Source organism: Condylura cristata, unplaced genomic scaffold, assembly GCF_000260355.1.
Source record: "Condylura cristata isolate star-nosed mole 26May11 unplaced genomic scaffold, ConCri1.0 scaffold00008, whole genome shotgun sequence".
NCBI lineage: Eukaryota > Metazoa > Chordata > Mammalia > Eulipotyphla > Talpidae > Condylura > Condylura cristata.
The window spans coordinates 51,931,793-51,948,328 of NW_004567109.1; the positions used below are offsets into that span (position 1 = coordinate 51,931,793).

The window sequence follows — 16,536 nt, forward strand, 5'->3', positions numbered from 1 at the left end:
AATGTTAAAAAAAAAAATACATACATATATATATATATATATGCATTAAAATATTCACATTTTTCAGTAATAGAAGTTATAAAAGAGTCTCCTCTCAAAATGCATCATCCAAAAGCATAAACCCTAAGAATATGACAGGATATTTAGCATAAAAATATTTTAAGAAAAAAATTTTTTAAGAATGAGAAATCATATACAGTTAAAATATACATATGAAATCTGGTATATATTCCTTAGAGATAGGTTTCAAGGACATTTATCATGTATTTTCTATTTGTTTTAGTTACAGGTAGTGGCAACTATCTCTCTCTCTCTCTCCTCTCTCTGTCTCTGTCTTTTAAATGTGCAAGGTTGCAGCAATTACATAAATGGCCTCCCCATTCATGCCATTTTACCCCAACCTTTGTCTGGCCCTGTAGCCATAATTCCATGAATTCCCCTTGCTCTCCCCCCAACACCCCACAACTGTCCTTGGGCCACGCCTTGTCACTCCTCTAGTCTTGTCAGTCTTATCATCCCCCTGCAACCAAATACATTGCTTAATAGTCTGACCACCCCAAATGATCAGTTCCCTAACAGATCAACTTCTCTCTGACACAATACTCTTTTCTTATCCAGGAAGTCCTTTCTCTACCTGACACATGACCCATGTGGTCAAACACAACGTATAGTTCAAGTCTCAGTTCTCACGTTGCCTCGTTCTCCTCAGGAGCCTTAATTTAGAGTTCAGGCAGGCAGGAGTTACCAGCACTCTGCTCTCCTATAGTTGCTTAGGCCTCTTGCATTATCCTTTCTTCCACAGTATTCTTCCGATACTTCTCGAGGGCAGGAGCCATGTCATGAAGCCTTTGTACCTAGCACAGTGTCAGAAATCAACAAATATATTCTGAATTAATGGTGTTAAAAAGCATCTTCGTTTTATTCCTTACATCATGCTTATATCTAGTGTTGTCACAAAATCAGTGGTGCTATCAACTTGTTTAACTTGTCACCTAGGAAACTTTCATGCTCACAGCCAAGTCTACCTTTCAAGCTCCACTGTGAGGGAAGATGAACTATTGATAGCAGCTTCCAGATTTTTCCCCCAAAGCAACCAAGTTCAAAGACCCAACTGGCTGTTGTATTCTCATTGGTAGTAAGATGGAAGAAATGCACAGCGCTAGATTGGAGGTTTCTCAAAAAGCTAAAAATAGAACCTACACATAACCCAGCAACTCCACTAGTAGGTATACATCCAAAGGACACAAAAACACTGACTCAAAAGGACACCTGCACCCCCATGCTTACTGCTGCTCTATTTATGATAGGGAATATGTGGAATCAACCCAAATGCCCAAAAATAGAAGACTGGATTAAAAAGATGTGTACATATGCCCAATGAAATATTACTCAGCAATCAAAAAAGATAAACTCATGCCTTTTGTAGCAACATGGATGGAGCTGGAAGGGATCATGTTCAGTGAAATAAGCCCAAAAGTAGAAGAAAAATACTTGATGGTTTCACTCATAGCAAGAGCGTAAGGGATCAGGGGAGAAAAAGAGAGAGAGAGAGAAATGTAATAGATTAAAAATGAAAACAATGAACAACTATAAACCAGAGACATTTATGGGGGTGGGAGGGGGAATGGGGTTGGACCTGGGGTGGGAAGAGTGCACTGGACTATGATGATGGCACACAGGTGAATTGGTGGTGGGAAGCCCATGGAGATTACAACTGAGATGGGAAAATGCACAAAATGAAGAATGATGTAAAAAACAAATAAATAAATAAATTTAAAAAGTAATTTAATAATAATTAAAAACAAAAACAAATGCACAGCACCAGGTCCAAAAGGCGTTATTAGTGCCTGCTCCTCTGTAGCCCTAGCATGGCAGGTGCACAAGTGAGGATGTAAATTCACTTCATCAGAGAAAACATTCCTCTTGGGGGACATCCATTCAACTTCAAGGAGAGAGTAATGACCATAGCCCACAGGCAGCGGGGGGTGAGTGATTTACTGCTGCTAGGCAATTAGTGTTGCTGGGGAAAAAATTGCTTTCATTTAAAATTCTCTTTAAGCCATATGTATCATGGCTCATGGGATAATTTATGTATCATTAGAAACGAAGAAACATACATCATGCTAATAAATTGTCTCTCCCATTCACCATGGCCAATAGCTCCCAGGGGTCTTTAAGAAGTCAGAGTTTTACTGTCCTTGTTATGGAAGTTGGTGTGGAAATGTTCCTGTGCAACTCATTTAGCTTCTCATTCACTCTGGTTCTCTGGCAGAGGCAGATGGCAAAAGAAACATTGACCATCCTTTTTTAAAAAGATTTATTTATGCATACTGAACTGGGGTGTGGTGCATACAGCCCAGAGGGGTAATGGGTGAGAGGATTCACCAGAGACAGAGCAGAGAGCAGAACAGGCAGCTTGAGGAAGTACACTGTAGAGGGAGCAGCAGGCAGGTCAGGAGAGGTCCGCTGCGCCATGTGGGTCACCTGTCTGGCCAGGGATGGAACTAGTGCTGCAGTGGTGCGAAAGCTTCATAATGCTGTGCTTTAACACTTTCCGCCAACAGGGAGGGCCCTGACTATCATCTTGACCTGCATATTTGCAGCATCATTTGCTGTCAAGGAGCCCACAGTAGAACTGCCAAGAGTTGAATTGTTTTCCCTAAGATCTTGAGTGTCTTTTCTTCAGGTTTTGAAGTCTTTCTACTAGTAGTATGTTATTACTCCACTACAAAGCATGTCCAACAATTCTACAGATTTCCATTCCAAGGTTGCCCCTTCATCCTAAAGCTGGTGGCTGTGGAGAGCGTGGAGAGTGTCCTTGAAAGTTAAGCATGTGCAGCGGAGACAAGAGCTCATGGAGTGAGGTTGGAGGTCATGCCAACTGGACGAACATATTTGAGTTAGAAGATGAACCACCTTCAGCAGAATCTCTGGAGTAAACATTAAATGGAAAGTCATAAAAGGAGCCTTTCATTGCTGGGGAGTGAGACTTGAGGGGAAAGGTGAGGAGTCCAACACCCAAACAGCATCACTGATGTGGAAATATTGACCTGTGTCCCTGGAATAGCTTAACTTTACAGGGAAGCCCTCGGGCATGAGAAGGTGACTGGTAAGTGCCTCTAGATCGAAAGTCTGTCTGCTGTATTGGAGCCCCGGGCTGCACAGGACAGGACACCCTCCCAGCACTGTTGCCATAATGGCCTCAACAGGTGTTGGAGGTAGTGACTGGAATCTTCTGAAAAGTTTTTCCTAAATAGCTTCTCTCACCCCTTTGTATTCACCACGTTGGATCAGCAATGGGCAAGAAACAAGCTGACCTTTACTTTGCACATTCTGATAAATTCCATGGATGCAATAGGTTGCTCATAGGGACATAGGGCCCAGAGTGAAGGACTTGGGGACTGTGACAGTTTGTGGAACAGGGGACTATATATCATCACTCACAAATACATAGCAACTTGTACCTAAAACTCTGCCACGGAGCTGCAGGTAAGCTAGGATTTTGACTCACGTCTGTGGAGATGTCTTCTAAATGCATGCTCTTTTCAACCAGCCCAAGTCCACCAGCTGACGGGTGTTGCGTCTGGCTTTGAGGGTGTGGCTGTAAGTCAATGAGGCATATTCTACATGGGTTGGACGTCCCAGCACAAAACCAATAGACAGAATGAATGAGTCTGGACTTCCCAAGTAGAGACCAAGATAGGACAGAAAAATGGTGTGCCCCAGAGAGGTCTACTAACAGTTATGAGAACAACATTTTCAATAAAATCCAAACAGATCATACAGTTGGTAAAATAACAATGTTTTCAAATTCCTAAAAAGTAATAAAACAATATAGATACAGGGTATGTGGGTAACCTTGGAGTAGAATCTTTCTTCCTGAAAGTGTTTTGTCCAGATGAAGGGAAAGAAATAAAAGGAACATGAAAGCCAATAAAGAAAAAACAGGAGCGTGGAAGACCATCATTAATCTTCTATTCGGGGTTAGTCACAGCTGCAGGGGATGCAAAATGCTTCAGTAGCAATTCCATTCAGAAACCAACTTAAGCACTGGGGGTCTGGGCAGAAGTGAATAAGAGCCCTAATTGCATACCTGATTCTGGAGTTATGCACATGACCCCAGAAGCAGCAATTAAATTAAGAAATGAGGTTACTGAAAATGATAATTTTAGCAAAGTTTTCTGTGTGTAGACACAAGCCACTCATTTACAGATTGTAATGGTATTAACTAGATGATTTTTCAGGCCTAGATTTGGTGTAGGCACATGAAGAAAATGTGGGGAACTAGTAGGAATTTGGTGGGAGGGGGAGGGTTAAGCCCAGGAGAGCCATATAATGGTGCTCAATTCAAATTGGACTCCAACAATATAATAGTTGACCCCTGAGATAACTCCAGTGTGAAATAAGTCTATGCACAAAGTGATCATAATCTCAAGTCATTATCATAAACATTTAGTGCTTCATCCCTCTATATCCCAATCCCAAATCTCCTTTGTGACTTCTAAGAAACTGGACATTCCATTTCAGAGACCAAATAGTTAACAGATTAGTGACCTGAATATTTCACTAGGTAGATGTGAAAATATTTTACACACAAAAAAAATAGTAGTAGTTCCAAATGTTATGGTAAAAATAAATTTATTTGGAAAAATAAAATACCCTACTTCCTTTCTTGGCCAGGGTAAAGCCCTACCACAGTGGCATTCAGTTAAAATGAGTGACTGCCACAGCAGTGCGCTCCCACATGTGTGAAATCAACAACAGTACAAGTCTCAGTGTCCAAATGACTGTTTCCAGTTTATCATGCTGACTGTACAAGAATTACTTCACATCACAACAAAGAAGAAAACCTCCAGAAGAACAGACCAGAAAATGTCCACTGCAAGAAGCCTTGTTGATCTTTAAATTACTTAAAAGTTCTCCAGCTTGCAGTCTCTAATTTGGTCTTGCCATCAACTTCACGTCTGTGCAAACTATGAATTAACAAATGGCTTCTAAAGCAAGAATTGCTTTAAAAAAAAAACTCTGACTTGATGATAAACACATCTTTAAAGGCATGGTTTTTAAATAGCATTGTTTTGCATACTCTAAAATGTGATTTTTTTCCCCCCAACATTTTTTCTTTTTTTTTTAAAGAGATTTATTTATTTTTGCAATAAGAACTGGGGTACAGGGCAGAGGTGGGGGGGTGATAGGAGTCATCCGAGACAGAGTGGGGAGCAGAACAGGCAGAGGTACTGAAATACACTGCTGAGGGGAGCAGCGGGCAGGTCAGAGAGGTCTGCTGTCCCATGTGGGTCACCCCCCCCGGCAGGGGATGAAACTCATGCTGCAGTGGCTGTGGATAGCTTCATTGTGCTGTGCTCTAATCTGTTGCGCCACCATTTACCAACATTTTCATGTCATAAATTTAAAGACTCATACAAAATATCACAATCACTGCTCTATTGCACTAGTGCCCCATAGTTGACTATGGACCATGATTCATCATCCATATTTACTGTAGATTATTATGAAAGTCCAGTTGTGGCCAGCCAGCTGACAGTCCTCTTTCCCAGTCCAAAGTTAAATAAATCAGTATTTTTTTAAGTGTTGTTCCAAACTATTTGGGGTCCCTCTGCATTGGCGCTGGATAAGAAGGCTTGAACTTTAATTGCCTTTTGCAGAAGGATTTTAGTTAATAAGCACTGAGTGGTCATCACTTCCTTTCCTGTAACAGTGGGGAGGAAGAAAGAGAAAAGAGAACAATGATTTAAAAATCTGTGAGATGAAGTAGAGAGATGCTTGATATTCACAGGCAGGTTACAGATATGCTAAGAGCAACTTATAAGTGAAAGAAAAACCTAGAAGGACAACTTATGATATTTTTGGTTTTAGTACAGCTATTTGGCAACTTTGAGAAGCTGTCCACTTCCTGGGTCCCTCCATCTCCCTTCTTTAGCAAAGCCGTCCTAATGTCTGAAAGAGATTTTCTGCTTTCACTGCAGTAGAGGAGAGAGGTGAACTGGCGTCTGTTCAACAAGTATTATCTTTCCAAGGAGCCTCATTGCATTAGAACTGGAAGAGGTTTCGGTGGTCACCCGTTCCACCCTGACGCCATGGAGAAACTGAGAGGCCCAGGAGCCCATGTGCTGTCATCAGGCTTAAAAGTCTTGAGCAACAATTAGAAGGAGAATCAGTCTAGAGTGGTTGCGGGCCTGCTTGGTTGCAAAAGACTGACCAGTTCGTCCATGCTGAGTGTGGAGCTGTGCTCAGTGATGCTGTCAGGTGTGGACACTGGAGACGGTCCAGAAACTGGTATTTGCAATGCCCTTATCATCCAGCTGCCCTCAGTGAGGTCTTTCTCTTAAGATTTATTCTCCACTCATAGCATTTTCCAAGTTTACTCCAAATGTATGTCCCCTTCAAGTCTTTAAATATCCCCGTGAATTTGTGGCAGGAATCAAAGTCATCAGGTGTTCTCAAGACCCTAGTACAGTTCATTTCCTTCATCAGGCCCTCTGACCTTCACTCACTGTCTGCAAGGCCCATCCAGCCCCTCTGGCTTCCAGGCTTTGATTGGATATTCAGATCACGCTGCTGCTCTCGCCAATCTCATCCACGCTCATCTTTTGCTAACAGCCACTTCTGTTTTAATTGCTTTTGCTATCTTCATTTCCCAAAAACTTCAGCTTCCCACTTCTTTAGTTGGGTTTCCTCAGAGGACACTCTTGTTCTGTTTAATTCTCTCATCCCTCCTGATGGGCAAACGCTCCTTCACACCAGGCATCTTCTCCACACTGTTAGCAAGTCTCAGGGTCAACTGTCTGCTACTCACAACTCAGACCCAACTTTATCAGCTAGGCCATCCCTTAAACCTCACACTTGTGCCACATGGCTACACAAGAAAACACTTAACAACCCCCTAGGGACTTTTGTGATGCAAATGATACACCCAAAATATCAAACACTGAGAACCTGTCAGCTACTTTCCAGAATTCAGTTGCATTCTCTAATGACTATGTTTTCTTTATAGTTAACTACGTATTAGAAAAGCAACTTTGAAATACTTTCCTCATACAAGGTGCCTTTTAGGAGGCAGCTGCCTATTTAGAAAATTAATTTCCCTTTACCCCAGCTTCCATGGCAACAATTTAATGCTCTGAGAGGATGAAATGTGATTTTAAGAACTTAACTCTTCTCCAAAGACCTCATTTCATATTTACCAGACATTATTTGAAAATGCTCAATCATATCATTTCAAATCCCAGGATACAGTATGAATTGATTAACAGAAATTACATCCTGTGGTTTTAAGTAGCAATTATGTTCTCTCATCTTCCTTTAGGAATTTGGTTTAGTAAATCCTTTTCAAAAAACATGGGCAGGGGATACTTTTAGTTAACAACCCCCACCCCTGACTTAAGATGAAAACAAACATGTCTACAATTAAAAAAAAAAACAAACCTATATTCATTTGACCCCCATTTGTGAGCCCAAACCACACATGGTTGCTTTGCCACTGATGTTTAAGCAGTTTTCCTATGTGTCCTGAGAAACAGCAAGCAGAGTATAGTCAGTCCATGAAGAACTACTTGAGGCCATTTCCAGTCAAGGACACCTACAGCCTCCTGATAAGCAGATTTCTTTCTTTTTTTTTTTTTTTTAAAGATTTATATATTTATGTACACAGAACTGGGGTACAGGCCAGAGGTGCAGGGGCTGTGAGGATTCACCAGAGACAGAGTGGGGAGCAGAACAGGCTGACTGACTATACACTGTTGAGGGGAGTGGTGGGCAGGTCAGGAGAGGCCTGCCGCGCCATGTGGCAGGGGATGGAACTCATGCTGAAGTGGCTTTGGCTTCTTAGTGCTGTGCTTTAAAATCTGCTGTGCCACCAGGGAGGGCCTGATTTTTTTTTAAAACCATTTATTAATTTATACATACAGAACTGGGGTATAGGCCAGAGTTGCAGGGGCAGTGAGAGGATTCACCAGAGAGAGAAGAACTGGCAGAGCTAAATACAATGCCGAGGGGAGCAGCGGGCGAGGTGGGAGAGGTCTGCTGCGCTGTATAGGTCAGCTCCCTGGCTGGGAATCGAACTCATGCTAAAGTGGCTGTGGCTAGCTTTATAGCACAGAGCTCTAGCCCACTGTGCCAACAGGGAGGGCCCATTGTAAGCAGGTCTCTGCTCCATTCAAGAAATTGTGAGAAGGAAAAACCCCTTTGGCACTGCCAGGGCTTCACCTCTAAAACTACAAGTTTTGACCTCTTACTAGACCACTTACAAGTTTACCCTCTTTACTTTAGGAACATAATTCATGGCTTCTTGTAATAGCCTCATAATATTCCCAAGAGATTCCTACCATGTCATGTACTTCTCTGTCCTGCTTTTCAGAAACAATCCATTTCTAAAGCCAATTTCAGTGTGAGGAAAGAAATGGAAGAGGAGGGCCCTCCCTGGTGGCGCAGTGGGTGAAAGCACAGCACTAAGAAGCTAAAGCTACTTCAGCATGATTTCGATCCCTGCCCCAGAGGTGACCACATGGTGCTGCAGACCTCTCCTGACCCGCTCGCTGCTCCCCTCAGCAGTACTTCATCAGCCGGTCTATTCTGCTCCCCACTCTGTCTCTGGTGAATCCTCTCACTGCCTCTGTACCTCTGGCCTGTACCCCAGTTCTGTATGCATAAATAAATAAATTTTTTTAAAAAAGAAATGAGAGAGGTATTATTTCCCACCATCAGCTGTTTTCAGAGGTTAACTAGGAAGGCCTCTTTGTAAAGTCACAGCAGCTCACCTCAGAGCAGGAGATCTGGGTAAACACATTACTGACCTCCGACAGCACATGCAGGACAGGAGGGCTGAGACCTCCTTCTGATACTCCTCTTTGCCACTGTCTTCCTTCAGGAATTCCTGGAGATCTGTTTCAGGAAACCCATTCTGCTGGTATTTCTTTGAAAAGTACACAGCGTTGTTACCTTATTTGTGGAGCATGAGAAATTGTTCCCTTGTGAACAAACCAAACCCACCTTTGCTAAAATAATACTCTCCCACACTGCTAGGTCAGATCCAAGAGCTGATATTAACAATGATAATTCAATATGTCAGTCCCAGAGCAAGCATGGGAACATAGAACAATGCAAAGGAAAGCACCAGAAAACAAGCCACAGTGGGGCAGAGGAAGGGTGTGTTAAGAAGGGGGATGAAGGAAAGAATCAAAAGTCTCAGTTTTACTGCTAATTACAAGACTAGATAAGCCCTCCCTTGCCCCACACTGCCAACATAGAATCTACATGGGAAGAAATCTCTATTTGCTCTGCTGTCATAGAATGTGGTTACCTAGTGGTGCAGAAGATAGTAGGTTTTTCTTTTTTTTTATTTTTTAAGATTTATTTATTTATGCATACAGGCCAGAGGTGCAGGGGCGGTGAGAGGATTCACCAGAGACAGAGTGGGGAGCAGAAAAAGCAGACTGACGAAGTACACTGCTGAGGGGAGCAGCGGGCGGGTCAGGAGAGGTCTCACATAGAATCATGACCCACACCATGTGGGTCACCTCCAGGGCAGGGATCAAACTCATGCTGAAGTGGCTTTAGCTTCTTAGTGCTGTGCTTTCACCCACTGTGCCACCAGGGAGGGCCCAATATTAGGTTTTTCTAAGACGACACAAAGATCTGGAGATCCCACCCCCTTTCTTCATGGTTCCTGAGGTCATCTACCGTGTCACTGAGACTTGACCCACTCATAGAGACACACTCTTGTAAAAGATAAGATCCCATTAGGTAAGAGCATGTGGCTTGTCTCTCTGCAGACCCAGTCCTGCTAGAACTGACCATCCATTCCCACAAAAATTCTGACCACACCCCACCCCGACACACACACAAGGTACTCAGAAGTATTTCTAGCAGACTGGTTTCTGAATTGGTCTGAGCAGACAACACACCAAAGCACACACATAGTATCATGGGTACCTCAGATGCTGGCCTTGAAAAGGAATTTTCCAAGCACAGCCATCTGCTGTGGGGTACACCACCAACGCTCATGAGTTTCCTTTTATTTTTATATATTTTTTTAAAGATTTATTTTTAATATTTCCTTAAAAAGATTATATATCTATTTATTCCATAGAAGAACTGGATTATAAACCAGAGGTGCAGGTATGTGGTAAAAGGATTCACCAGAAACAGAGTGGGGAGCAGCGGGAGAGAGGCGAGGTCTACTGCGCCATATGGGTTAGCTCCCTGGCTGGGGATCGAACTCAGGCCACCCAGTGGGCCACCGTAATGGCTAGTTGTGGTGGTGGCACTGAGACTTAACCCCTAGGCCACCAAGGAGGCCTCCATGAGCCTTCCTTTCAGCTATAAATCGGTTCGGTGGACCTGTCTGAAACAAATCCCACTGGGTGGCTTGGGAAAAGGGGAAGTTAAAAAGCCACAGAAACCTTAGTTTTCATAATTTAAGGAAACCTGCAGCATACAAGTGGCCATGTCATCCTGTGTGCAGGTGCACAAGCGTCTGGACACTGATAAGGGGTGGTCACCCTTATCATCTAAATGTACTGCTCAAGGCCTAAGTCTCAGGTAGCCACCCAGGTAGGAACACCTAAGTGCTGAGACCAACAGTCTACATACTCCATTTACCAGACTCAGCCTGTCCTTACCCATTTCCTTTGTCTTTCCCACCACACCTCTAAGCCAACCCACTCTCATCTGGTGTCAGTGACAATATCCTAAATGCATATTTAAAATTAACCTCCAACATGTAAAAACTTTCTTTTTTCACAAAATCTAAAGAGTAAATCTTTAATATTTAAGCACGTTAAAAAACGTACTATATTCCCATGTTCCTGTCTATATAGATTTGCAGTAGTTATGAAAAGGTAGGAAATACTGATCACTTCTTACCTTAATGGTGTCATAGGAGTCTGTAATAAGTGCAATGAAAAGGCTGAGGATCATATAGATAAAAAGACTGATGAAGGAGTAGAGATACAGGCGACTGAACAGCCACACCAAAATGCTCTTCTGCTGGATATGAGCAAAGGTCGCAAACATGTCATCACCGTTGACCAAAGAAAACAGACACTCAGCAACTGTGTTCAGATTTTCAAACTGTAACGAGAACCCAAATCGGTTTTTGAGATCTCTTATTCAAAAACGTAGAGAAGTATCTAGTTAGTTGAAGCTGTTAAGTATAACATTCATTTTGAGACAGCAAAAAGATCACACAAAGTGGGAAAACATCACTCAAAGCTCCCTTCCACATTCATGAAGACAATCTCGACATTTCCCTCCATTTGGGGGATGTCATTTTCACATGCTGCTGGTTACATCATCAACAATTTTTGATCCTAGTATGCTTTCTATTTAACATAAGTTTAGTCTTACGTTATTCATACTTAGCGAGCGTGTGTTATTTAACAGCCTATTGCCTGGAAATGTTGGCTTGAACTGACCCTGTCAGTGGACAGCCCTGTGCCTAGCATAAGAACAATGCGATGAGCACTTCTGAGCAATGTGTTCTCCTGGTACTGGGTCTGTGAAAGTAATATTTCAGAGGCTATGATGTGCCAAACCAGCTTCTGAAAAATGGTCCTAGCTGTATTGCACACCCAGCAAAGATGCATGAGACACAGTGCCAGGCTCAAGGACACTTGGCTAACTAGATGGTTTCCAACCATGTGTTTAGGTAATTTCTTTTTTTTTTTTTTCAAAGATTTATTTATTTATTCATACATAACTGGGGTACAGGCCAGAGATGCGGAGGGTGAGAGGATTCACCAGAGACAGAGTAGGGAGCAGAACAGGCAGATCGATGAAGTACACTGCTGAGGGGAGCAGTGGGCGGGTCAGGAGAGGTCTGCCTCACCATGTGGATCTCCTCCAGGGCAGGCGGGTGTCGAACTCATGCAAAAATGAGCTTCTTGGTGCTGCGCCACCAGGGAGGGCCCAGGTCATTTCTTTTTAAGATTTATTTATTTGTGCATACAAGAGCTAAGGTATAGGCCAAAGTGTGTAGCAGAGAGAGGATTCACCAGAGACAGAGTGGGGAGCAGAAAAGGAGGATTAACTGCAATACACTGCTGAGGGGAGCAGTGGTGTTGACAGAAAAGATCTGCTGTGCCATGTGGGTCAGCTTCTTGGTCAGGGATAGAACTCATACTATAGTGGCTGGTAATAGCTTCATAGCGTTGAGACTTAACCTCTGTGCAATCAAGGAGGTTCCCAGGTCCAAATAATTTTAACACTTTAAAAGCTAAAGATTGCCAGGGATGGGAAAGTCTCCAGGGTGCGTGACTGTGGCCAACGCCTTAGCAGGCTCCTCCTCAACAGTCAACAAGCCACAACTAACACACACAGCAACTCCCATGAGAATGCAGCGTGGGCTGTGTGAAGGAAGCAACTTTCAGAACCAGGGCCCGCAGGCCGAGAAGTTCATGAGCAAAAAGCAACAAAGAAGGGTTTGCTTAATGGATATGGAAAAACTGGTGCTGGGTCTAAGAAACAGCTGAGAGGTGTGTCTGTGCCCCCAGCAAAGGGCCTTGTCTGGTCTCCTCTGTACTTCAAACTCATGCAGGCCATACTGCAACTGCCCTGTTCCAAAAAAGTAACCATGGCAGGTGAAAGCGCTCCTAGAATTGGGAAAGCCTGAGGTGGGGATGCCAGGGAGAGGTGAGTACCAGGGTCTGGGAACCTGGGGAAAGGAGGAATCTGAGAGAAACACAGGTCTGCGAGGGGACCAGGGACAGGGCTGAGGTGTCAGGTGGGACTGCTGCCATCAAGCATTTATTGGAAGCTACTCTGAAGTTAAGAAGCCGAGTTCAGGCTGGCGTGGAATCCCAAAACCAGCCATCCTGGCTCCAAGAGGCTGACACTAGTCACCTCCTCTGAAAACAAACAGCTGGTGATTAATAACCTAATGTCTCTAGGGCCAGAGGGCTGAACATTAAGAGAATGTGAAGAGCTTTTATCTGAAGAACAATAATGACCCAGTAGTCAAAAGACAGTACAGTCTTCAGAAACTTCAATTGAACAGGTTGCTGTGGAGTTTTGAACCAAATACTGTCCTCAGACAACTGTATGACTGTCCACGGAGTCAGTGTGGCTTTGGGGGTGGCCACGGCCCTAAAGGATGTCTGTGGAGCCCCTTCCCTTGGGGTGGTGCTACTATTTCACATGTCATAGAAGGGAACCACGCTACCCCAGAAAATGAGTTTTCTTCTGAATTTCCCTGTTTTTACCAGTGATTCCAAGCTCATTCCAGACATATTTGCTTCAGAATCATCAAGTACTGAAACTATGTATTGACTTGACGAATCTTCTGCTTTCTTCATACTTGTAAGTTCTGTCCCTGTGATAATTTTCTCTGATCCACTTTTTTGACTTTGCTCTGATGTCAACACATATATCTGGACTATTACAGAAATCTCCAAGGAAACCTTTTGACTCCCGCCTCGTCTCCCTCCTGTCCAAGCTGCGGTAAAATAAAAACTCTATAGAAACTAGCTCTCAGGTCATTTCTCTTGTTTAGCAATGTACAGTCTGAATGTAAAGTAAAGTTCTAAACCAAGAGCTGGGATAAGACCCTCCTCTATGGGGCTGCACCCATCTCTGGAGCATCTGCTTATCTTCTCCCAAGATGCCAGGCCCAGGCCTTTGTCTTTTCTTCATGAGATTTATTTCCATTATCTCGCATTTTCTCTATGTCTAATAAAGCCGACATTGAGGGCTACTTTTTTTTTTTGGTATAGAACTGGGGCGTAGGCCAAGGGTTAGGGGGGGTGAGAGGAGTCACAGGAGTCAGAGTGGGGAGCAGAACAGGTGAGTCTTTTGAAATGCACTGCTGAGGGGAGCAGTGGGTGAGACAGGAGATGTCTGCTGCGCCATGTGGGTCACCTCCAGGGCCAGGGATCGAACTTGCACTGAAGAAGCCACACAGCTAGCTTCATAGTGCTGTGCTCTAACCCACTGCACCACCAGGGAGGGCCCAGCCCGAGGGCTATTTTAAGGTCAACTTCAAGACAGATGGTACTGGCAGCCCTTGTCCTTCCTCTGTTCTGTAGCAGTAAGAGCCACAAAGTACACTAATTGGTGTTTTTCTAGCTGGTTTTACACACATGTCCACATGCCAAAAAGATAGCAAACACCACATCCTACCCTCCCTGCTCCATGGCTGAAGTACCAGTAAAGTCTATAACCAAGTGAGATACATAAATATGCCCCCAAAAAGGAGAAGCCCACAACTTCACTGGTCAGAAGTCACTCTCTATAGAGACCAGAGGGAATATCCAGTTAAGCAAATCACTTAACATGCAGATTATTTAACAGTAAGACAGGTAGTTCCCAGAGTAAATATTTTCCATCCCTCCGCTAGCCTGAGGACAATGAAGTTAAAGCTAGTTTCTATGGATATCAATTACAACTCAGACAGCACCATTAATAATTCATTTTTCTTAGAGTTTCTTTTGGAATCTAGCCAATTCCCGTCTTTAGTTTCAATATCCCTACAATTCTGTGCTTCAGGTTCTAGAACTGCAAATGGCCAATTCGTCAGACATGTCGTATTCATTCCTTAGGTTCCTGTGCAATTATTTAGTATCAATCTACATACAACACCTGTTTCAATATGAATGTCACTCACTATCTTGCCTCCCCTTCATCTGTTCATATGAGATTTATTTTCAACCACCAAAAAGGTAAAACAGATACTTATTAAGTAATTGCAACACACCTTGTCATTCTTACCACAGGAAGTGGCTGTGAACCAGAGGCAGTTTCAGTGGCCAAATTCCGTAATAGGACTGAACTTAAAAAATATTTAAGTAAGGAGATATATGGTCCTAATGCATTCTCTGTTTAGAAGGACTGCATTTTTAGGAAACTGCTTTGGTTCTTACGGTATCATCCGCCCTTAGAAAGCAGGTACTGCTGACTATTTCTATTCATTTAACGAACATGTTGAGCCCCTAACATGTTCTATGCATGAAGATGGACACAGGGGATTCTGAGAAATCACTGTCCTTGCACTCTGAGAACTGTGTCCAGAAGAATCTGACAATGTTTGGTACACAGTGGCTAAACGTTTAGAAAATATTAAATGGTTTTTCCATGAAGATCCCCAGTAGTAGGTTTTGGGGGACCACAAGGAGAACCCAAGCATTTGTTCCATTGATGATAATTTCAAAATTAAGCACAAATTTCATATGAAAAAAAAGAAAAAACTGCAATGGATATACAAAAAATGACATAAAATTTGCCTCAAGACCTGGCATTCAGAACTCATGCAACATTCAGGTAAAATGTTTTAACAGTTCTTTTGAATAAGAAGGTGCTTGGCTAAAACCAGGGGCTCTGAGAACATGAAGTAGGATTAGGGGCTCACGGAACTTGTTCTCATGGCATCGGCAGAGTCTAACAATGTTCAACACATTGGTCATTTGGAAAAAGGGGACAATGCAAGAATATGATTTATTTCTCACAGTAAAAACCCTCCAGGGGCCCTCCCTGGTGGCGCAGCGGGTTAAAGCACTGCACTGAGAAGCTAAAGCCACTTCCGCATGAGTTCGATCCCCGCCTGCCCCGGAGGAGACCACATGGCGCGGCAGACCTCTCCTGACCTGCCCGCTGCTCCCCTCAGCAGTGTACTTCGTCGATCTGCCTGATCTGCTCCCCACTCTGTCTCTGGTGAATCCTCTCACCCTCCGCATCTCTGGCCTGTACCCCAGTTCTATATGGATAAATAAATAAATCTTTAAAAAAAAAAAAAAAAAACCCTCCAGGAAATGTAGGAGTCAGATGGGAGCACTGCTCTTCCAAACCTCTCTTGAATTATTAAACATCAGCAGTCTCTAGCCCTCTGTGCCCAGACGCTTTGAAAGGATGCAGTACCAAAGTCCATTAGTGCTGGCCCAACACTTTCTGTATTTTAAAACTCTCTTAGTTGGACTATTGAAATCTGACATCTAACCGGAAGCCAAAATGTAAAATAAAGTCTAGTTTTCCTGATAGCTCTTCTTTAGAACTTTCTGTTTGTTTGAAGACAGACTTTGCTTCTACACCTAAGGTTGCTCTGATTTTAGAAATCTGAGGAAACCTGGTAGAGGTGCTCAAGCTTTTCAAGGCTGCGGGTGATACTGAAGGTCGTCCAATTCAACAGAAAGTGACAGAACCCCACATTTCACAGGCTGATGGATGGGGGAGATGGGGAGATGCAGGGTGGAGAAAAAATGTCTAACTTCAGATTCAAAGAAGAAAAAGTATGGAGAAGAAAAAACAAAAATCCAGAACAGGCTGAAAGCTTCCAGCGTCTATTGACTAATTCACTGCCTGAAGTCAAGGAGGTGCTTCCCCAACACATCAGCTTAGCTACAGCCAGGACAGACCTACAGACAGCCTGACCCTGCCTGCCCTCCTGGGGTAGCAGGTTAGAGGGGGTGGCAGGCATCACTCAGGCGTCACACAAGCCTAGGGCTGAGGTCTGATGTGGAAGCCATGACGGCATGTGGCTACTGAGTGCCTGATATGAGGCTGGTTCAAACCGAGGTGTACTTTCAGGGT

The 16,536-nt window shown here is 43.4% G+C and overlaps 1 protein-coding gene across 1 annotated transcript in view; it reads right to left on the minus strand.

Annotated features, from left to right (window-relative positions):
* MCOLN2 (mucolipin 2) overlaps window positions 1–16,536 on the minus strand; it is a 50,715-nt gene that overhangs the window by 1,294 nt on the left and 32,885 nt on the right. The window contains exons 11-12 of the mRNA XM_012722133.1: window positions 10,885–11,091; window positions 8,814–8,932 (exon numbers count right to left, since the gene is read on the minus strand). Coding sequence (XP_012577587.1) covers window positions 8,814–8,932; window positions 10,885–11,091 — 326 coding nt within the window. The remainder of the gene's footprint in view (window positions 1–8,813; window positions 8,933–10,884; window positions 11,092–16,536) is intronic.